This window comes from Anguilla rostrata, chromosome 1 (assembly GCF_018555375.3).
Source record: "Anguilla rostrata isolate EN2019 chromosome 1, ASM1855537v3, whole genome shotgun sequence".
Lineage (NCBI taxonomy): Eukaryota > Metazoa > Chordata > Actinopteri > Anguilliformes > Anguillidae > Anguilla > Anguilla rostrata.
The window spans coordinates 45,975,005-45,998,649 of record NC_057933.1 but is presented as its reverse complement, the minus strand read 5'-3'; the positions used below and the strand labels follow the sequence as shown (position 1 = coordinate 45,998,649).

The 23,645-nt window shown below is 41.4% G+C and overlaps 2 protein-coding genes across 4 annotated transcripts; one reads left to right on the top strand and one right to left on the bottom strand.

Moving 5' to 3' along the window:
- Positions 1–78: 78 nt before the first annotated feature.
- On the top strand, positions 79–10,628 carry LOC135256390 (uncharacterized). 3 transcript variants are annotated; one of them, XM_064338100.1, is made up of 14 exons: positions 79–449; positions 838–914; positions 2,854–2,926; positions 5,318–5,433; positions 5,651–5,676; positions 6,581–6,718; positions 6,952–7,061; positions 7,862–7,957; positions 8,051–8,134; positions 8,382–8,508; positions 8,601–8,706; positions 9,162–9,344; positions 9,607–9,681; positions 9,825–10,628. In XM_064338100.1, the coding sequence occupies exons 1-14, from the start codon at positions 422–424 to the stop codon at positions 9,906–9,908; spliced, it is 1,323 nt and encodes a 440-aa protein (XP_064194170.1). In that variant the 5' UTR covers positions 79–421; the 3' UTR covers positions 9,909–10,628. The 3 variants fall into 3 exon arrangements, with proteins under 3 accessions (XP_064194170.1, XP_064194180.1, XP_064194190.1); XM_064338110.1 differs by lacking the exon at positions 5,651–5,676 and having other exon boundaries at positions 5,318–5,437; positions 6,559–6,718; XM_064338120.1 differs by lacking the exons at positions 79–449; positions 838–914 and adding an exon at positions 965–2,026.
- A 7,905-nt stretch (positions 10,629–18,533) lies between these two features.
- LOC135256346 (uncharacterized) lies at positions 18,534–22,353 on the bottom strand. Its single transcript, XM_064338054.1, has 3 exons — positions 22,187–22,353; positions 21,028–21,201; positions 18,534–19,552 (listed from the first exon to the last, which is right to left on the bottom strand). The coding sequence occupies exons 2-3, from the start codon at positions 21,198–21,200 to the stop codon at positions 19,102–19,104; spliced, it is 624 nt and encodes a 207-aa protein (XP_064194124.1). The 5' UTR covers position 21,201; positions 22,187–22,353; the 3' UTR covers positions 18,534–19,101.
- Positions 22,354–23,645: the final 1,292 nt, after the last annotated feature.

Sequence of the window (23,645 nt, the reverse complement as noted above, 5' to 3'; positions counted from 1 at the left end):
AGAAGTGGTAGGTCTGACATGTTGCAGTACTTTCTTGTGACAGCTGGTGTTTGCAGACTTAGAACTTAGATCTCTGTGCATGTGTGTTCATGCGTTCACTAGAAAGACTGGACTATATACAGGTAGAGGTTTGTAACTGGACATGGTTTTCATGTTACAGGAAGTTTATGGTTTTGTTGCGGGCGATTATGAAAAAAAGACTGTATTTGACAACTGATCTTCGTATTGACTGGATTTTCTAGTGCAAAACAGCGTAAATGTTTCATGTAGGGCACACCGGAAGTGAACTTTGAAAACAGTTATGAAGCGACACCTCGTGGAGGACCCCAATACTGCAATAGAAACCTCAGGGAGGTTGACTTTCAAAATCCGGAGGCGACTGTAGTTCAAGTAAAAGTGAGAATCTTTTGAAAACACGAAAATGACGGCGGAAGGACCATTTTTTCCTGGTAAAATGTTGCAATTGCAAAATTATTACTCCCTGCTATTCTAAGAAACTCGTTATGCTTAAGGGGGCGAGTTGCTGTACTAAGTTCGAAAGTGCATGCTTGCCTTTATGTTAGCTTTTGCGACAGCTTGCTTATTACGAATGACTATTGTTAAAAGACAGTTAGCTGATTGAAATAGACTAATTTCGTTCTTTTAATGAAGAAAATAAGTTTTCTATGCTAATGAGCACCGCGTACTGCAAGCGAATGAACTAGTTAACGCTTTGAAGTTGAATGGTTCCGTTGTTATAGTCTACTAAAAGAGGGACATTTTGTCAGCGGTTCCTCTGCACAATTTATTTATCGTTGCCATATTCGTAATGATCTGCATAATGCATTCAATTGACAGGGGTTCAAAAAATCCCGTATGTGCCAGACGCTGGACCGCAAGATGTTTTGTGTTTCAAGCACTACAACGCTGCTGAAGTAGGTGTGAAAGGACCTGCAATGCATACAGCCGATGCATGTTCACGGAAATTACCCAGATAGCCAGCGCGGGGCGGGTCTGTGCAGAGTCCGGCCCTGACTTCGGGCCAGAATACTATACTGACATACTCTATACTATATACTGACATGCTCACAGTGCACATCAATATAACTATGGAAGGAAATAAACTTCATACAGATTTGAATTGAAGAACACATCCGATTCAACGGATTTTAATATTTTTACTGAAATTAATACATTTGAATTTTTGAACTGTGAATTCAATTGGCCTATATTTGGATATATCCACTCGGAATTTTATGGTTTTGAATTCACAACAGTTGTGGCGCCAGGATTTCAATTTTGGATGGGCCAAAGTAATTCTGGCTCACTGGCTGGGCCCTTTATTTTCATAAATTAGGCTAACTGTTTGCACACCCCATTTCCTTTATTTCATTAATTTAAAGTAGGTTTTTAGAGCTTTCTCATGCCAGGTATGCACCGTTTGCCATTAAAGCTAAATTTGAGTAAGGATGGCTTAGGATGGCGAGGGATGAGGGAACGGGAGAGTATGTGTAGAAGTAATCTAAAATATCTTTGCTTAAATGCTAGAAGTATAAAAGATACATTTTTAGAATTTGAGGCTGCTATGATTAGTGGGGGCTATGACATAGTTGGGATTACAGAGACATGGGTTGGGGAGAAGGATGGGGATGAATATAATATAGAGGGGTACAAACTCTTTACAAATTAGGTACAAATTAGGAATATTTAATTGCAACAGCTGACAAGGATGGGAATCTTGTTCCCAGCACATTCAACCCTGTAGACATTGATGTACTTTGTTCTCACACTATTTTCTAAAATGGTTCAAAAGGCTCAGACCTATACAAATCACACTGCACGCTACAATAAGGTTAACAGTTGCTCTCCTCAACTGCCAAAAAATGACAGAAAGCACTGAACCTGGGGGAAATGGCAAAAACTGGGAAAGTCACCAAACTTCCAAAAATGGCAAATATTACGGAATTATGCGATGAAGTTTCCAGTTAATAACCAGAGACCTGAGCCACCTGCGGCAGATACATACAACAACTCTTCTGGCAGAATGGTGAGTGGAGCCTGTTATGTATTCACATATCACGCAATATGTGACTCGTCAGTCAAGTTTTATTGTCTGTCAGAGAGCATTTGACCTGGCGTCACTCCAGTGCTTTTATATAATATAAATTAATATTTGCCTTGGCTGAATTCATAGACTTAAAAACACTGTTGCTGTCTGTCCAAAGCACAAGGGCAGGCAGACTGACAAGCCCAGTGGTAGAGCCAGTCATCACTTGCAATGATCTGACTTGAATGCTCCACAAAATGTGATGTGAGCACTTTATAAACGCATGCATGATCGTACTGTAAAATGTGATTTGGTGACATTAAAACAATAAACTGCTTGCCAACATTGAACACGTTTGTTAAAGGGCTCCCACTGCGCTAGGTTCTGGAGTTGCCTGCTTCAAATTTGCACCGGGAAGTTTTATTGTCAGTCAATTGCTAGAACGATATAATATACACTCTTGAAATTGACTGATAGACAGAAGTTGACCAGCTATGAAATTGTGTGACACATGGATAGATAATACAACGGCCTGCACTTTATGGTTTGCTTGCTAACATTTGAGTGTTGTTGTGTCTGCTTCAGGTGGCTCAAGTGTCAGGCTATCAACAATGTGCATTGTCCCTTTTCACAGAGATCAATGTGTTCTTAAATTCAACTATTTTTTTCTTCCATATATGACGGACTTCACAAAATACACAGGACATTGTTAACCCATTTAACATTCGTAGACCAGTAGAATATGTGTGAACGGCTTAATTTCTGTGGGGAAAATGTCATTTGTTCAAGAAATCCTAATCAACTACAGTATCTAAATGATGGTGCAGGTGCTGCTGGGAAAGAAGATGGAGGACTGGCTGAGATTCTCTGTGTGTTACTGGCACTCCTTCTGTGGAACGGGTGAGATTCATAGTAAAATCCTGTTAACCATTAGTGCCAGTGGCTGGGTGTACTTCAGAATATTGTTTTTCATCACAAGACACCAGATACACTAGCCTTTGTCAGCTAGCTGCTCAAAATATCAATTTTCTGTCAATGAAAATCACCCTGTATTTTGCATGCACTTTAGAATTTTTGCATAATATTACTCCAGAAGATATTCTACTGGAGTCAAGACTCGAAGGCAAGGAAATCTACCTCAGGGAGTTAATTGAAGGAGGACCTAGGTGCCACCATTTGAGTTGTGTACTGTTATGTATTTTATTGTTATGGTAAATTACTCACACCATATATTCTGGTTCTAGTTTGGTACAAGTCAGCATACAGTACCATGAAAAAGTATTTGCCCCGATCCTGATTTCCTCTTTAATTGCACGTTTTTCACACTTAATGGTTTCAGATCTTTATACAAAATGTAATATTAGACAAAGGAAAACTGAGTAAACACAAAACACATTTTTAAAAATAATTATTTCATTTATTTAATGCAAAAAATTATCAAACACCCATATCACCAAAGTGAGAAAGTAATTGCCCATTTATTTACTCAATCAATCAATTAACCAAATTTAAATGATAATTTGATCCAGCTGATTAAACACACCAGGCTTGATTGCAGCCAGCCCTGTTCAATCTAAACTTAATTCATATTAACACTTCCCATCAGAGTGAAGTAGTCAGCACAGAATCTCTACAAGCACACTATGCCACAACCAAAGGAAATTCCAGAAGAGTTGAGGAAATAGTTGTTGAAATATATCAGTCTGGAAAGGGTTACAAAGCCATTTCTAAGGCTCTGGGACTCTACCGAACCATGGCGAGAGCCATTACCTCCAAATGGAGAACACTTGAAACAATGGTGAATCTTCCCAGGAGTGGCTGGCCTGTCAAAATGATCCCCAAGCCTTTTGGGATAATGTTCTATGGACAGGTGAGTCATAAGTAGAACTCTTTGGATGACATGGGTCCCATTATGTCTGGCTTAAAGCAAATACAACATTTCACAGTAAGAACATCATACCAACAGTCAAAACACGGCCATAGTGTGATTGTGTGGGGATACTTTGCTGTCTCGTGACCCCTGTGCCGATGACGATGTGCCATTATTCAAGGAACCATGAATTCTGCTCTGTACCAGAAAATTATTAAGAATGTTAAATCATCTGCCCGTGAGCTGAAGCTGAAGCATAATTTGGTTATGCAGCAAGACCACTGAACTGTCATTTAGCAAGACAATGATCTACAACAAAAGCAAGTCCATAACTGAATGGCTGAAAAGAAACAAGGCAGGACCTTAAACAAAAGTAGTTAATGCTTGAAAACCTATCAATTCGTCTGGATTATAGCAGTTCTGCAAAGAAGCGTGGGCTCAAAATTCTCCGAAGTGAGGTGAAAGACTGATATCAAATTATAGGAAGCATTTGGTTATAGTTATTGCTGCTAAAGCTATGAAGTTTACGGGGACAATTGCTTTTTTTTGCACAGGTGATATGGGTGTTTGATAACTTTTTTCATTAAATGAAATAATTTTTAAAATGTATTTTGTTTTTACTCAGGTACCCTTTGTCTAATATTACATTTTGTCTAAAGATCTGAAACCATTCAGTGTGACATATGCAATAATCTTTCATTTTCTTGCACTATGTCTAAGTGAAGTGCTTTCGTCCCTGGCAACATTGTTCACGTCTGCTTACTTTTTGTCTGACTGGAGGTTTAAATGCTACATCCACTAGGGTGCATATCAGGGCTTCTCTTCAAACGATTCCACCATCCTTCCTGGCTTTCTGGCATCTGTCACGTCACTAGACATAAAATGTATACTGCCTCCGCTGTTTATGCGGGTATTGCACCTTGCAGACGGGTAGGGTTAATTTTTTGAGGACGTTCACAAAGAACGCTCTTAATAACTACTGGATACGAGAAACAGCAAGTGTGCATACGTGTTCGCGTATTTTAAATCAAGTATATTTCCAGTCTTATTAGTTTTGCATTTGGTTTTGCATATGCTAAAGGTCTTAGTAAATCAGGTTCTTAGCGCTTTTTGATATTATACTTAAGCTTGTTGGTTTGGGAATGTTTTTGGCCAAGAATGTTCACATCTCTGGTGATTTTAATTATGTTCTCCTACTTCTTGTAAGTCCATCTGGATAAGACCGTCTGATAAATGAAATCAATGTAATGCAATGATAATGACATCTGACACATGTTGGTTTGTTGTACGTCCACTCTTCTGATTATCTAAGATACACATTACCAAACACCAAGCAGACATCAGACCTGAAGATCTACTGTAGCTGTATATGCTTGAATTAGTCCTCTAATGGCAAATGCATTTTGGTCCCACTCCTCCAGGTTCTGATCCGTTTGGGTTCTCAACCCTGCTGAGGCCTTGGAATGATGGTGGAACCCCCATGGACATGGCCAAGAAGAGGCTACATGCTGCTTTTGAGTTCTTCACCAAATTAGGTGTAAGTGAGCTCTGAATCTTCCTTTTTTTAAGAAAGGGTCAGTTTGATTCTCAGTAGAAACCAAAACCTGGGACTGTAGGTGAAGACAAGCCTTTTCCAATATTTAGCATTTTGTTATACGTTGCTTTTGAGACCTCGTACATCAGCAGGTAAAATAACATTACTGAATGCTTTTACATTCTGTTTTTATGTCACTGTGTGTTTCATTCCATGGCAGGTGAAATACTACACCTTTCATGACAGGTAGGGATCATACCTTGGTCATTCTGTGCTGTTGATTTCTTCTGTGTCAATTCTGTTATTGTTAGTACACTGCTGACAGCAGCTTTGTGGAGTAGTTCCAATCAAAAGGCCTGATCACCAAAACTCTAAATTCTACACCCATATGCTGGCTACAATATAGCTATCAAGCCTTCCATGGCTTTAATACCAGCTCAGCTCATCAGTCCAGCTCCCAAATTATGTCATGTAGCAGCTAGCTTTAAAAAAAGACATCACTGAGCTAGCTAAGTAGTTTGGTGTATGTAGCTATGTGCCATAATTATTCAGTTTAGCAAGTGTTCACAAAGTATGTTGTGCTGTGTTTCTAGGCTATTTTGCTCCAATTTCATGATAGAAACTACCGTGAGGATTGTGCTGTCACTGTAGTCTTATCGTTTGGGCTATTGCGATTCATGATAATGTTCACTGCATTGTAACTCATGTTATTGCGATAGATGATGTTCAATATTAGTCTGACCTTGATGTGTTGCCTGGGAAACAGCATCTCTCTGGCTTAACCTTTCATTTTTATTATTTTTTTTGTTAGATGTTTTGCATTCAAAATGATTGATTGCATACATCGAGAGATCTCCAACAAAAAAGTTGACGCTCCTGTTTTAGTTTTTGTCAAGTTGCCATGGTACAGTGTAAACAGGATAATCCACTGCGAGGTGTATGGTTATATGATTTTAATGTGCTTTGCATTGGATGATTTTTTGTCTACATGTCATGCATTATATAACCACACTTCAGGGTGGATTGTGTTTTATGTATAAAGCATGCTGTAATTAGCCTTGAGAGGCATTGGTCTCCATTACAGTTGCTGAATTTTCAGGGGATGTTGCATGAACCAGGGTTTTTTAGGGATTGTTTATTGTTCTATCAGGGATATGGCCCCAGAAGGGAGAACTCTGGAAGAGTCCAACAGGAATCTAGATGAAATCACTGACTTGGCTCTTCAGCTTCAGAAAGAAATGGGGGTCAAAGTGCTGTGGGTCACCTGCAACCTCTTCGCCCACCCAAGGTATCAGGTTTCTGAATAAGCCCCGGAACTCACTAATCCATATTTACGGAGTGACTCTGGTCTTCTCAACTTTAAACTGGTGTATTAAATATCTGCTCATCTCAATTGGACTTGGTAAAATAAGTTTAAAAAGTACATGCTTTCATAGCCTGTAATCTAGCCTTTCAGTGAGGTTATTTTCCCTTGATAAACTTTTGAGAGACATTTTCAATTGCAATAATATCTCTTAACAGGTACATGAATGGAGCTTCTACAAACCCCGATTTCCATGTGTTGGCCTTTGCTGCAGCCCAGGTTAAGAAAGGTCTGGAGATAGCCAAGAAGCTTGGAGCAGAGAACTTTGGTAAGTACTGACTGTCAGTGGGCTCTTCTAGAGCAGTGGTGACAGACTTCTAGCCTGAGATGTGCATGTTAGGTGCGCTCCTGCAGTTGCCCTTGACCAAGGCACTGGCCTCAGAACTGTAGTTGGTCCCCAGGCGCTGCACTGTGGCTGCCCACTGCTCCTAAGTAACAAGGATGGGTTAAATGCAGACAAATTACACCACGGGGTTCAATACAGTATATCTTAACTTATGTGTACTATGAGCTCCCCGTATACTGCCCACCACTGCACTAGGGCAGTGATTCCTAAATTTACAGAGCCCAGGACCCACTTAATGAACAAACATGTCTTGTAACCCACGGTTTATTAAAATGTACTCTAATACTCATACAGTAGGTGCGGCAATGTAGTACTATGGGTAAGGAACTGGTCTTGTAACCTAAAAATCACAGGTTTGATTTGTGTAAGTCGCTCTGGATAACAGTGTCTGCTAAATTTCTGTAATGTAATGCAGTATGTTGCAACAGAATATTATGGTATCTCAAAACAACTGCACGTACAGCGTATATTACCAGTGTAGAGTGTAATTTGAGTAATCTAAATGTCAATGGAAAGGGCAAGATATATCCTACAGTTGGTTATTTATTTTCATATTTATCGTATGACCCACCCCAGCCTCTCTCAGGACTCACCGGTTAGTCCTAACCTGAAGTTGGGCAACCACTACTTTAGAGTCTGCTGTAGTATAGCTCACCAAGCACAGATGTTTTATTGACTCTTCACATGGTACATCTTGATGATTCTTATTGTTCCCGATCCAGTTTTCTGGGGTGGCAGGGAGGGTTTCCTGTCTCTGCTCAACACAGATGTAGCAGCCGAACTGAAGCACATGGCAAACTTTTTCAAAATGGCCGTGGGTGAGTACCAATGAAGATGTGTGAGGTTGCGCGCCTTTATAAGATTTCTCCACCAATGGCTCTCCCTTAATTCATCATTTTGTTGCGTTGTAGCGTACAAAGAGAAGATCGGCTTGAAATGCCAGTTTCTCATCGAACCCAAGCCCAAAGAGCCATGCAAACATCAGTATGATTATGGTAAGGGTAGAGTAGAGGAAGAGTATACCAAATGGGAATGCTGAATTATGCACATCTGGACCTAGCTGAATTGCTCTATGACTACACATGTAACAGATGCAGGAAAAAGATGTGCTAGATTAGCCCCAAAATCCCACCGAAGAGTGGTTTTGAGACTTATTATTTTGAATATTATTTTAACTGGAAAATGCTACACTATTTATTAAATATTTGTTTTCCAATCCTCTCTCTTGTTGGCTGTTGCCAGACGCCATGAGTGTCATAGGGTTTCTGAAACACTTTGGACTGGACGGCCACTTCAAGCTGAACATCGAGCCCAACCACACAACTCTGGCTGGCCATTCCTACGAGCATGACATTGTCATGGCCTCAGCGTTCGTAGAATGAATTCTTCCTCCATTTGCATTTCTCCTCTTTCTTTTAGAAAAGATGGAAACATGTCCACTTTTGAATGATGTGTCTGCAGGTTTGGCATGCTGGGCTCTGTAGACTCCAACACGGGGTCCCCTGATCTGGGCTGGGACACTGACCAGTTCCCCATGGACATCCGAAACACCACCGTGGTGATGAAGGTGAGCGAAGATGTGCGTGTGCGTGTAGGCATGTGTCTGTGTGTCTGGACAGTGCATGATGGCATTGTAGGATGTAGTAGCTAAGGAACTGAGCCTGCAAGTCAGGCACTGCAAGTTCAGTTCCCTAGGTGCCATTACTGATGTAACTTTGAGGAAAGTGTTTAAGCTGAATTGCTTCATAATACGTCTGGCTGTACAAAACTGTATATTTATAAAACTACATAGTATAAACTGTATAATATGTAAGTAAAAATGAAGCTATTTTGTCTGTGGGTAATTTATTATTGAAACTAATATTTAGTCCCTTGATTTGTTAACAGTGAGACCTTTGTAAAGTGAATGCAGTCATTTACATGACTGGGTACAAATCTTCTGTGTGATTAAGTGAAATCTCAGTGAAAAGTAAATGTGCTTTCCATCAAGGCACCTTCATGTTTGTGTCCATCCCCGATCAGACTGTTATTGAACAAGGTGGCCTGCAGCCTGGAGGCCTGAACTTTGATGCCAAGGTGCGCCGAGAGTCCACAGACCTGGAAGACCTGTTCATTGCCCACATCGGAGCCATGGACGCCTTTGCACGTGGCCTGCGAAATGCCGTCAGGATCATTGAGGAAGGAGTGCTGAACAAGATGGTGAAGGTATGGCATAACTAAGGAACACAGGATAATGTGTAGCATTGTTGCTTTTGTAGGAATAAAAATTAATGTTCTACATTTGGAGCATGCTTTAACACAGGCAGCTGTATTAAACACGCAAACACGCATGCTCTCATACACACACTCACATACACACACACACACACACTCTCTCTCTCTCTCTCACACACACGCACACACACCCTCATATACTGTATATTTTGAGGAGTTCAGAGGGTTCAGCTGTGCCGTGTGTGTTGTACAGGAGCGCTACAGGTCGTTCAGCAGTGGCCTCGGTAAGATGCTGGAGGATGGAAGTTCTTCTTTGGAAGAAATGGAGGTATGAAAGTAGTGCATGTCCATATTATTTATATATTGTGTTTGCTCTCCTAATCAGATGTTTCTTACAAAATATCAAGAAGAGAACTGCTCCTCAGCAGAAATGTCCATTTATTTCTTAAAGTGTAACTTCCTTATTGATAGGAGTTCATCAAACAACATGGGGATCCAAAAGTTACCTCAGGGAAGCAAGAGAAATATGAGTCCATCTTTAACCACTACTTGTGAAGCCTGAGGCGGAGGATCCTCTTTATATGGAATTGTTTTTCAGTAACTAGAGTGAGAATAACCCTAGTAAATTTTGCCTCATAATTAGGCTCTGTAGTGCTTCTTTTGCATTATTATCAGCCATGCTCAAGGGGCTTTTGAGTTCACTTTTCAGTCAGTGAATTGCTCAATAGTTTTAAAATGAGGATTGTTAATTTTTTTTTTTTTTAATTTAATTAGGTATTACTGCCATTAGCTTGTTTATTTGCAGCATTATTTAGCACCATAGTCACAGTTATAGCAGACTGTATTTTTTAGTAAATTGCATGAATTAATTTTTTTCAAAAATATTTTGAAGTTCTGCTGCAAATAAGTAAGTAAATAATAAAAATAAAAAAACTGGAGAAAGCTTTAGGACATCTTAGTGACTGTTTACATTTTGTTACAGTAATATTACTAAATGTACCGTATTTAACTGGTGGAAATTTGCATTTTTCTATTGTGAGGGGCAATTAAAAATGCCTCCAAGATAAAAATGTATTTGGTAAAGAGAAATGTACAGTTTTCTTATGATGACCGTGTTTAAATGTTTTCCCTTGGTGAAAACTAATAGTCTATCCCAATTCAGGGATATTCATGTTGGTTTATGGGTGTGATTGTGAAATCAACTATGAAGGTGTTAATGTGTAATCAGACTAAATTGTAAATGTAAATGCGATTAAAAATTCTCATGCGAATAAATTTAGTGTTAGTTGAATATATTTATATAATTGAGTGCAGACACAATGCAGTCCATAAGTATTTGGACAGTGACACAATTTTAGTTGTTTTGGCTCTGTACTGCAGCACATTGTATTTGAAATGAAACAATGGATATGAGGTTAAAGTGACTGCCAGCTTTAATTTGGTTATTTGCTGTACATCCATAGAGAATTATGTAGGAACTGCAGCCCTTTTTATATATAGTCCCCCGGCTCCCCCCAATTTTGGAGAATTTGGTGCTCTGCTGTGTCTTGACAGCTCTGTGTTGCGTCATTAGTTCATGTACAAGAAAGCTAGCAAAAGGTCTAGAGTTGATTCTAGGTGTGGGATTTGCATTTGGGGTCTGCTGCTGTTGACTCTGTACATAAGAACCAAATACTACCATAAACAGAAGACTACACCAGAATAGCCTCGGAGAGTTTATTACAAGATGAAAACCACTGGTAGGCCTCAAGAACAGAACAGCCAGGCTGGAGTTTGCTAAAATAGTAAAAAACTAGAGTTCTGGAACAAAGTCTTCTGGACAGATGAGGTGAGTATTAACCTGTACCAAAGCGATGAACAGAGAAAAGTGGATGAAGAAATGCACTGCTCATGATCCAAATCAACCGCCTCATCTATGAAACATGATAAAGGTATTGTTGTGGTTTGGGCATGTATGGCTGCCACTGGAACTCGCTCACTTGTCTTCATTGATGATGTGACTGCTGACAGCAGCAACAGGATGAATTCTAAAGTGTACAGGAGCATCTGTATCCAACCAAATGCCTCAAAACTCATTGTATGGAACTTGACCTTGCAGCAGGGCAATGACTTCATACAAAATTTGAAATTATCTGATACCAGCTGCTTTGTGTTCCAAAAGTAAATCTAGTGAGGAGTTGTGAAGCAGCCATTTCTTTTTATGCCCCCTAACTCTGGAACACTTTGCCCTTAGAAAATAAAAATGCACCGTCAATTTGCATCTTTGATAGAAAGATGAAAGGTTTGAAAAAGTTTTAAAACCTTTTTCTTTTAAGGTTTATTTGGTTGTTCTAGTATTAGTTTTCCATTATGTCTGTTTCAAATTTCCGTGTATTTTATTATTACTCCTGTTCATTTTATCATTATTTTCCTATTTTATTTAGATTTCTTTCTTTCTTTCTATTATGTCTGTATATGTATGTGTTGCCCTGTATATGTTCTTTCTATGTGAAGCACTTTGGATTACAATCATTGTATTACATTACATTACATTACAGGCATTTGGCAGACGCTCTTATCCAGAGCGACGTACAACAAAGTGTATAACCATAACCAGGAACAAGTATGACGAAACCCCTAGAGAGAAGTACCGGTCCAAGTGCAGGGAACAACCGCATAGTTCAACTTGGACCCTGAAAGTTAAACTGATTAACACTAACACAACGAGAACGGCAACAACGCAATCTATGGAAAAAATACAAGCAGTAGTTAAGACAGTTAATGCACCTAAGTCACCTACGAAACAGCTGCCTAGTTACAACCCTAAGCTTACAGTCATTTACAGGGGGGTAGGGAGGGATGGGGAGAGGTGCAGCCTGAAGAGGTGAGTCTTCAGTCGTCGTTTGAAATGAGTCAGTGTCTCAGCTGTTCTGACCTCCACAGGGAGGTCATTCCACCATCGTGGGGCCAGAACAGACAGGAGACGTGTTCTGGAAGTGCAGGTGCGAAGAGGGGGAGGAGCTAGGCGTCCTGAGGTAGCAGAACGGAGGGATCTGGCTGGCATGTAGGGTTTGAATATCTTGTGGAGGTATGCTGGGGCTGATCCCTTGACTGCCTGGTATGCTAGGACCAATGTTTTAAATTTGATGCGAGCTATAACAGGCAGCCAGTGGAGGGTAGTGAGCAGGGGAGTTACGTGGGAGTGTCTGGGGAGGTTGAAGACCAGACGAGCCGTATGAAGATGTATGAACCAGTCATGTATGAAGATGTGCTTTATGAATGGTTATTATTTATTTCAAATTATGTTAATTTGTCCTGTTGGAAAACATGGGAGCCACAGTTTACCCTTCTGAGGTGTCTCACATTGTAGTGGGCCAGTTGCAGATAACATTGATTGTTTACCACCACACCCAGTTAAATTGACCTTTTAATCACACCCTTTGTGCTACATCCTCTACCCCCTTGCCCAGTCAAACGCCGCGTTTCCACCAAAAGTACCCAGAACTTTTAGTCCCAGGAACTACTTTTCAAGGAACTAAAAGGTTCCTTCAGCCCATTGTTGTCTGCGTTTTCACCGCGGTCTAAAGTCCTGCGATGATTAGGCAAATTAGCCCATTGACGTATGAAAAAGCGACGTTGTCGTCGGGCCATCTGTCCTATGATTTCTTCTGTAACCCCATACTCCCACCGATATTTAATCCAGGATAGGTCTGGATGCTGTCGAAGGACAGAGTTCCTGCCCTGTGATCCACGTACACTCCTATTCTGGAGGAGGAACAGGGATTTTTGTGCTCTCGTTATTGTGCCAGAAACAGTAACTTGAGGGAGAGCAGAATAAACTCCAGGACTTATTACATCCAAGTGCGCAGTCTACACACTCTCCGTTCCTGCTGAACTCTTAATGCGAGACTGCTATATCAACACCTTTGTTCCAGCTCTTGGGGCCCGCAGTCAAATCTCTTTGGATGATCAGGATATGCCTGGATACCGGGATCTCTCCGGGAGGGAGGGAGAGAGGGAGAGAGAGATCAATTTCAATGCTTTCTGTTCTCATTGTAAGAGACCATGACTATGTTCCTGACTGCATGAGTCATACACTCACTCAGATATGTCGGTGGCTCAGGAGGAGTCCCAGAAGCACCCGTGGATGTTTCAATTTGTCTCATCTACTGGTACATTTATCCCCGTATCCACCAGAGAACAGCAGTGAGCTGCATGGAAGGAACACTCTTTGCTGTAGCGCGAGGTCTACATAAACTTGGTCTGTTTTTGATGCGGTTATTTTTAGACAAGACAAATAAAGCCATGATTTTATTTACCAGAAATAATATCGCCAGTCCTATAAGAGGGGTGATTGAGGCACACTGCCAGACACACACAGACACACATGCACTTGTACACACACACAAGAATACCAGTCATTTTGGTTTGTAAACTAACTTTTATGTGTCTCTAGACGATACATTAAATCTTTAATGTCACAACCTGGCTTGTAAGGCCACAAAAAAGAGGGAGACCACATGGGGAAATTATGGAGGGAAATATTCATTTATTTAATTCAATAAAAACATACAAAATGAAGGGAAAACATGAGGCGTGGAGGTCCGTAGGCTGTCAGTTGTGTATTATTACATTACATTACATTATAGGAATTTAGCAGACGCTGTTATCCAGAGCGATGTACAACAAGTGCATTGGTTCACGATGTAGAGGTGCAAAAGAAACACTAGAGTGAAGTAAGGATCGTAGTGCCAGAAGTGACCACATCGATCAGGACTCCAACCCTGTAGAGTAAGCTGTTCAGCAAACAAGAATCCTACCAAGTACAAACTAGCACTGGAAACACATTTGCCTAATCAGACAAATGCAATGAATGCAAAGGGATGAATAAGAAGTATCATGGCAAATGTTGGAATATGCGACAGCTCGAATAAAACCAACATACCTGGGCCCTGTTTATCAAAGCAGGATTATGGAGTTACCTGGATTACTGCCCTGAGTAAAACCTGGAACGGCTCTATTTACTGCAGTCCATGTTCCAGATTTAGGAGGGCTCCGGGTTTTACTCAGCACAGTCATCCAGCTGATTCCGCAATCCTGCTAAGTGCCCAGGGCCTGGGAGGGAAGGCAAGAAAACAAAGTCGTGCAAGAATGGAAGAGAGTTAGATGGAGAGTTAGAGAGTTAAACAGAGAGTTAGAGAGTTAAATAGAGAGTTGGAGAGTTATATGGAGAGTTAGAGAGTTAAACAGAGAGTTGAATAGAGAGTTAGAGAGTTAAATAGAGAGTTAAACAGGAGTTAAATAGAGAGTTGAATAGGGCACCACGCTCTGCACAGGTGTGGCTAATTTGAAGACAGCTCGTCCAGCTCCGTCCCCCTGACTCCTGTTCAGGATTCAGCCGACAAAACCAGGCAAGCGGAGCAGGAGTGCCGTGACAGTAACCACCGCCATCTTAGCCGTCACTCAACACCAGCGATCGACGACCAAGCATCCCCCGTATAAAGGATCGACCGCATTTGGGGCAGTACTAACAATCTAACCGGGTGCAGCACAGTCTGCACGCCGTTTCAGCTGGGTCATACTTCTAATAAACGGTGAAGCCAAATTTCATTATCGTGACAGTCCTGGTTTAGAAGAGGCTAACAACCCTGATGCTATAAGCTTTGGCTAATTGCGAGTTCAGCAGCGTAGTAAAATGGTGATCTTAAGGCTAGAAAACAATGCCAGTTTGGGGTATACTATGGCTAAAACTGTAACCTGTTGGTTGGATCATTTAGCAGACGCTCCTATCCAGAAATGTATTTATTTTTTTTACATTGGGTTTACATTGCATCCATTTATACAGCTGAATATACACTGAAGCAATGCAGGTTAAGTACCTTGCTCAAGGGACAACAGCAGTGTCCTACCCGGGAATCGAACCTGTGAGTTTTACATTATAAGACCAGTTCCTGACCCATTATACTACACTGCCACCCTGGTGCAATGTTCCCAGCACATACACTTTTTAATAAGTTTTAAGGGCACGCAGAAAGTGTGTTGGAAACTATTTGAGGAAACAAAAAAAGAGAAGAAAAGAAAAAAGAAATACACAGATGGTAATAGTTGAGCCCGTGCAAAATCTGCGATATCCATTTCTGTGATTTGGTCCACAGTTCCACAAAAACAGGATCACAGGGGCGCTAGTCGGTGAGTGCTCCACTGCTGCCTGTGCAGAGCGCTGTTAGGAGACACAGAGAGAAGAGGGCCGTACATTTTAATTAGGCCTTTCACTCAGCTCTTACTGGGACCCCAGACAGCCTGTTCCCCACAGTGTGGCTCAGTGGGATTGAGCCCCACAGGGCTGGAAAGTGACCCAACACTGGGCTCCTCACTGGCTGACTGGAGGAGAGCCCTGACTGAGCCCTGAAATGGCTATTCCAGCAGCCAGCTGTTTAACATTAAACACAATACATAAGCGCACTTAATTGTATGACATGCAACTGAGATTATAGTTGTCTATCACTGTTAAATTATGCTTAAATAGACAAAAACCCCTCAAGGAAATTTGATTTTGGACTTCGTTTTAAACGCACCGTAAATAACCATGCAATATGACACCAAATTACAGATTACAGTAAAACTATGACAGGGGGGTACAGTTAGTTCTTACCTGTTTCACTGTTGTTTTTGCTGCAGTTGAGACTGTAGCATGGCCGCTGTGTTCATCCATCACACACAGATAACAGATACACTGCTGATCGGTACAGCAGTAAACCAATAGCAGTTTGTCATCACGAGTACAGTTCTTCTCCTGCAGGTTTCCAGTGGCTTTGACCAGTTTATGCTTCTTAAAGGAAGGAAATTTATAGTGAGGCTGGAGGTGAGTTTCACAGTATGAGGTCAGACACATCAGACAGGACTTGATGGCTTTGCGCTTTCTCCCAGTGCAGACATCACATGTCACATATCCTGGTTTAGTGTAACAGTGAGCAGGAGGTGCAACTTGGAGTCCTGTCTTCTTCAGTTTCTCCATCACTTCAGCCAGCATGGTGTTTTTTCTTAAAACAGGCCTTGGGGTGAAGATTTCTCTGCACTGAGGACAGCAGTAGACACCAGCATTATCATCCTGATCCCAGTAGCCCTTAATACAGCCCATACAGTAACTGTGCCCACAGGGAATAGTCACTGGATTCTTCAGTAGATCCAGACAGATCGCACAGCTCAAATGGTCCTGGTCCAGATTGCCTGCAGCCTGTGCCATTTTACATCTCAAATGGACATCAGTTTTAGTTCAGAATGTAGTGTAGTTTATCTGAATCCGTGTGAGAAAGAGCAGGAGATACTTCCTGGTTCTGAGCAGTTCCACATAGATACTGGCCTCTGCTATTGTACTGCTCACACTAACAGAGTTAAGTTTCGTTCCTCGGAAACTGTGACAGAGAGAGGGGGAGTGACATCCTGGTTGTGTGGAGCTGCAGGAGGTGTTATGTTAGACTGAGGCCAGGGTGAGCACTGCAGAGAATATAGAAAGTAGTGATCTGTCCGGTTGTACCTGTTTCATACCTGTGGCTTTCTGCTAAGCCAGAATACAAAGAGAATGGGAACCCTCAAACTCCACATTTTATTATCACGCACATGTTCTCTATAAACAGACAAACCACAAACAGCAAAGGCTACAAATAGCGGCAATATGATTCATTTTTTCTCTTGCCCACCATTGGTTACACTGCCAACCAATCGCCTTCCAGGACCATCACATGACAGATGCTGCATTCGGTCAGTCTCGGCTACTCGTGAAGTCGGAAAAAATAGAATTTGACCAAGTGGTATGTACTAGGTGTTTGTGTTCGGAGGGTCATCAGGAACTGGCAAGTTTATCACGTGAACAATGCATACAGACAGGAGACAATTTTTTTTGCCATTATCTCCCATTTTCTCCCCAATTTAGTCGTTATACCAATTACCTGTGTGTATCACACTATCCTCTGTCAGTTTGGGGAGGGTATAGGCTACCACATGCCTCCTCCGATACATGTGGAGTCGCCAGCCACTTCTTTTCGCCTGACAGCAAGGAGTTTAACTGGGAGAGCGTAACGCGCGCAGAGGTTCACGCTATCTCCCCCAGATCCCCTCCCTGCTGAACAGGCACCCTGACCAACCAGTAGGAGTCTCTAATGCAACGATCAGGATTCATACCCTTACCCATCCCACCCGTGAACACTGCCAAGACGTTTGTAGGAATGTCTGACCAAGCCGGAAGTACTGCTGCTGGGGATTGAACCCGGGTATCTGCGGTGGTAGGCGAGTGCTTGTACCTCTACACTACCCAGACAGCCCTAGGAGACTATTTTAAAGAAAACCCTGAATAAATGAGTGGAGAAACATAACGAATGCAGATGCTGCCGTACAGGTGCACTGCATAATGCAATTCAGCAATTAACATCCGATCATGCTCTGTGGCATGCATAAAAATGCTGGGCAGGCCCAGTCCACCTCGATTCTGGATCAAGATGGCAAGAGGAAAAGATATATGTGACTTTGAAAGAGGGTTCATTATCACTCAGGTAACTGAGAGTTTAAATGCAGAATGTGATCAGACTTTTGTCAGTAAGAGCAGTCCGTCGACCGCTACAAAGAGAGGGGTTTTAGGGTAGGGCTGCAGTGCAGAAACCCCTCGTTACAAAGGCGGATGCACATTTGAAAGTTCAGTGGTGTAAAAACCACAGGCACTGGTCTACAGAGATGACGAAAAAGTGATATGGTCAGATGAGTCATCCTTCACCATATTCTTGACAAGTGGGCGAGTGCATTTGTAGGGTAGACCAAGAGAATGGTACAGGCCTGAATGCTTGACCCCCACAGTGAGGGGGTCCGGTGGCTCTGTTATGCTGTGGGGGGCATTTTCCTGGAATGGTGTGGGTCCACTTGACCCCTTAGAGGGACAGGTCATTGAAAATCCATACAAAGTTATTGTGCATGATCATGTTTATCCTATGATGAAACTTTTCTATCCTGATGGGAGTGGTCTCTTCCAAGATGACAATGCCCTCATCCACAGGGCACAAAGGGTCACTCAATGGTTTGAAGAGTATGAAAATGATGTGAACCATATTTTATGGCCTTTGCAGTCACCAGATCTCAACCCAATTGAACACCTATGGGAGATTTTGGACCAAGGTGTTAGACAGTGCTCTCCACCACAATCATCAAAGGACCAAGTTTCAAAGCAAATTGCAATGTTTAATATTTGGACAATGATTAAAACCACTATGAAATTAGTGAAACAGGCAGGACAGCATACAAGGGGGGGGGGGGGGGGGTTCACACATCACCCGTTCCCACAATAGGCTAAATACTAGGCACACCGTAATACATCAATTCACATTAAAAGCTAAGTAGAAAACATACCGCCATAGATCATTTCACACAGTTAGGCTAGGTAACACACACACACCTTTGGTTTTCACCAGGCTAGGTAACACACACACCTTTGGTTTTCACCAGGCTAGGTAACACACACACCTTTGGTTTTCACCAGGCTAGTTAACACACACACTGCTATGTGAAGTGCTCCACTGCACACGCACACCACCCACCTCCTCCCAATTACAAACCCTTACTGTTCAGCCAAACAGCAAAATTACAGGTAGAGAACACGACGGGCCTCACAGAAAATAAAAACAGTTGGTGATTCCCACAGTTCAAAAAATCACACAGGGGCATGTACTGCACAACACCGAAAACAACAAATTCAAAATGAAACCATTTGATGACGGCCTGTGGAATGCTATTTCCAGTGGCTGTAGCCGCCCTCGTCCTCCCAAAGGCTTGCTCCATACTTCTGGAACTTGATGTTGTGGTTTGCGGTGACGATGAAGGACCTGTCGCTGGGGATGAAGAAGTTCTCGGAGATCATCCCGCAGTCATCATCATCATAGGAGCGGTTCTCCACGAACACGGTGACATAGATGTTTCCCTCACTCAGGATCTTGCCGAAGTCCCAGGTTGGGATGCGTATGTAGCGAATGCGGGTGTCGCGTTTCAGTTGCATCTTGGTTTCGGTAGACGCTGAAAAGCTCAGACCTTCAGACTTGGAGCCACCAGCTTTAGTCCCGTAGACGACCTCGATCTCCTCCAGAGTCATCTTGTCAGTGCTGTAGTACACTCGCAGGGGTCCGCCAGAGGCGTTGGCCACATGAGTCATTACATTACCCATGGCAGCTTCCAAGTGAGGACACCTGCATGTAAAGGTGTCTCTGTGTTAAAGCCTGAGTTACACTTTATAATGACACACCACTACTCTGCCCTCTACTGGCTGTCCACAGCTTTCTTAATTCATTGCATGTGGTGAAGCCATCCATGTTGGGCCTTTTCTCCATATTTCCCCAAAACTGCTTCAGATTTAATCTGCATGTTTGCAAAATTTAGGCCACACACAGGTAACTGCATCAGACAGGCAACTGCATTATAGACAACCGCTTTACTCACAACTGAGACTGAAATAACGCAATGGCGGTCGCAATGGTCATTAAATCTGGAAGTGTGAACAAACATTAATGGGGTTTATATAAACTGTTCAAACATTGTTAACCTAATTGATGACACAGCAGGTGAAAATGGTGGGTCAACTGCTGCCCATAGCCACACCTGAAATTATAAGCACATGCTTCCCAAGCCTAGCAAACTGACTGACCATGGCAAGATACTGAAAAGTGTGCCACTTGTGACTTGAACAAATTCACAACTTTAAGGTTTCAGCTCATTTATTGAACCCATGTATTACAAATTTAACCAAAATTTTTCATGAAATGAAACTTTAATATAAGCTGAACGTACAATATAGAAATAAATAAATGAATAAAATACTGACCGGCTCAAAGCCGAAACACGATTCCAGGAAACGCAGATTGAAAGAGTAACAAATTTATTTAAATGGAAAAAGGATGTATAAAATTAGCGACGTGTAGAAGTCTGTAAATGCGAGGGTGTTCTAAAGCAGCTTTATTTAATTAATTAATTAATTAATTAATTTTTTAAATTAAAAAACGAAGAGACCAAGTGCTTCAGCATCCAGGGTTATATAGCCTGCTAACCAGCTGTCAGCAGACTCTGACTTTGATAACTTTGGGACTAAACTGACTCACTTTTTTGTTAACAAAACTCAGAAGTAACTTAAACATCCAGTCAGAACTAGTGACTTTTTTTCTACTAGTTAAGTAGCCTACTTGAAAATAATTGGTGTAGGCCTACTAAAAGTTTCAAAGAAGCAATAAGCCTAAGTATATTTTCCTGATGTGTATAATTGTTCAAAAGTGACCCAAGTGCACTTTCTTATTTTAAGAGATCATGCTATATTAGTGTGCTTATGATACTTTATTGGGTCCACCTTGCCAGAATGCAACAGTTTAATTTGTACAGTTACCAACAGTGATACAGTCGCAGTCACTTACAGGAATATATTTTTAATAAAAAATCATTTAAAAAATCTAACTTTCTTCATAATTCTGAGTTCAGAACTTTCTACAAAATAAGTGAATGCTCTAAGCTTATCATGATCACCCACTCCTCCTTGTTGTTGTAGTCAGGTATAACTGGGTCCCGTGTGTGTGCAAAACCTTACAGATAAACGTAAATCTGATCAGTGCACTGTTCTAGCACAGAGAAGATGGCCCCTCCCTGGAGCCCCACCCTCTGCATTCATGGCCAGGCTCACTGAAGTGGAGGAATGTGGTCCTGCTCCACCTGAAGTCCCACCTGAAGCCGCAGCACGGGGAAGTGAGCAGAACAGAAGACATGCCCACTCTTGCCAGCAATGCCGCAAAACCAGAACAACCTGCTGCAGATGCGAAAGGTACACCAGCAAGCCACACACACAGACAGACACATACTGCGCATATATAATGCGCAGTATAAATAGGTCACTTGCTGAAAACTCATCGGGCTTCCACTCTGCTATATTATCAATCACAATTCTACACAACTGGACCAAATTGTATCCGAATCTTTGTCCTGACTTTGTAGAAACATCAAATTGGTCTCTGTCAATTTTTCCCAATTGTTCATACCCACAGTGTTGAGGATGTAATTAAGTTTCATGCCAAAAAAAGAAAGTTTTCAATGACAGTAAAGTCTTGAAACGGGTCAATTTTGACACGATCGTAACAGGATGGTAAAAAAGGGTGTCACACCTTACTATAATACCTTATTACCAAACCATAGTCACGTAGCTCGGGTGAGCATTTAAACTGTTCCCTGAACGCATACCTCAATCCTGATGTACCTTCCAGATGAAAGACTCTCTTTTACATTTTGTTGAATTTCTTTTAATAATTATGTTCTTAATGTAGGCCCTATCTGTTCTTTTAATTTATTGTGAAGCACTTTTGTTGCACTAAGGTGCATGAAATGTGCTATATAAATAGAGGATGGTTGATTGTTTTGAATATTTTTCAAACTTTGAGATATGCTGCGTTCCGTTTTGGAGGGCTGTAACCAACAGTAACAACTGCCATATTTAATATGTAAGAATACCATATTTAATAAGTAATTTAATATGCAAAAGATCCCTAACCACAACCACAGTAACAGCGTCCTTTAAACAGACGTATAATACAACATCGCCCAGTTCACGAAAATTATGGAAAATTCCTGCATACCGCTCTGGTTCGTCTGTTTATTAGCCAACGGGTTTATTAGCCAATGAAAGGAAAATTAAACATTGTTAGGTAGTCCATCAGCTATATAACCACACAGTTCAACAAGCTAGGAAAATATAATTTGTCTTGTCTCATACTAAAATAGACCAATGTGAAACCAACTGAATGAATTCACGCATATTGCTATAGCAGTGAAAAAGGCAATGTATTACTCACAATATCAAGACCACCAGGCTGACTGAGACTGACCTAAAACCGCTGGCGGTAGCAGGCTTTATAACTGGGGGCGTGTTCGAGTGGGGGTCCCTGTGCAGTTGGCTTGCCTGACTTGACAACACCCTGAGCAGTTGGAACTGGGACAGTTTTTTTGGGGAAAAAAAACAAAAAAAAAAACGTAAAACTATGAAGAAAATAACATTGAGGGGTTAGCTAGCAGTGCTTTTTATGGTTGCAGGGGAGCAGGAGGTTGCACGGAAGGGGATTCCCCTTTTACTTAAAAAACTTGAACAACTGGAGGAGAACGAGAGAAGGTTGTTTTATCCCTAACTCGCATTATTTCTTGATTTACATTGTTAGGGTAACGTTAGTCTGTATTTGTCTTTGAGAAACTACGCGACTTCGGCCAAGCACCATGAATTGTGCCACCGAGAAACTCCAAGCTCATCGAAGTTCTTAAATAAATACATATATTTTACATCGGATTTAAAGCTGTGATCTATTTATTATTTGCGCAAAGAAAGAACAAATGCACTAAAGTAATTTACAGAATCAAAAGTACTGGAGAGTTTGGAAAGCTTATGGGGTTTATACTAGAGCATCACCTTAAGAAAATAACATCGCATTATTTGAAGAACCAATAAGGATTGTATTAAATTTTAAAAAAGAAAAAAAAAGAATAGTAGCAGTAGTGAGAAAAACAACCAATTGTGAAATTTGAAATGAGCAGTTATGGGAAAGAGGAAGAAAATACTGCTGTTACTTTGAAAGATTTAATAAAGAACTCATACCTGTGTTTGAACGTTGTTAGGGAGGGGGAAAATAATTTGCTTTCTATAGAAAACTAATGCCTTGTCGTATGTGCATGAATATCTGAGTTAAGATTGAAATTGTGAAGATTGTTGGGATTGCCTCAGAAGCATAATTTTGTACTTGAAGGTATATATTTGGAATATGTTACATATAAGCATTTAGCAGATGCTCTTATTCAGAGCGTATTTTTTATTTATTACATAGCAGTTACATTGCATCCATTTATTGGGTAACACTGGGTATATCCAGTATATATCCAGTCATTTATACTGCTGGATATACACTGTAGCAATGCAGGTTAAGTACCTTGCTCAAGGGTCCAACACCTTTTGGATCAGTTGGGAGGGCAACTGCAAGCCAAGCCTAATCGACCAATCAGTGCCCAGCCTCACTAATGCTCTTCTGGCTGAATGGAAGCAAATCCCTGCAGCAGTGTTCTAACGTCTATTATAAAGCCTTCCCGGAAGAGTGGAGGCTGCTATAGCCGTGAAGGGTGGACCCAACTCCATATCAATGCCCATAATTTTGGATGAGATGTTGGATGTCAGGAGTCCACATACTTTTGGCCATGTAGTGTATGCTGTGAGGAAGGGCTGGAGGTGGCCTCTGCTCCCGTGGTGAACAGACCAGAAAACACAACAAGAGG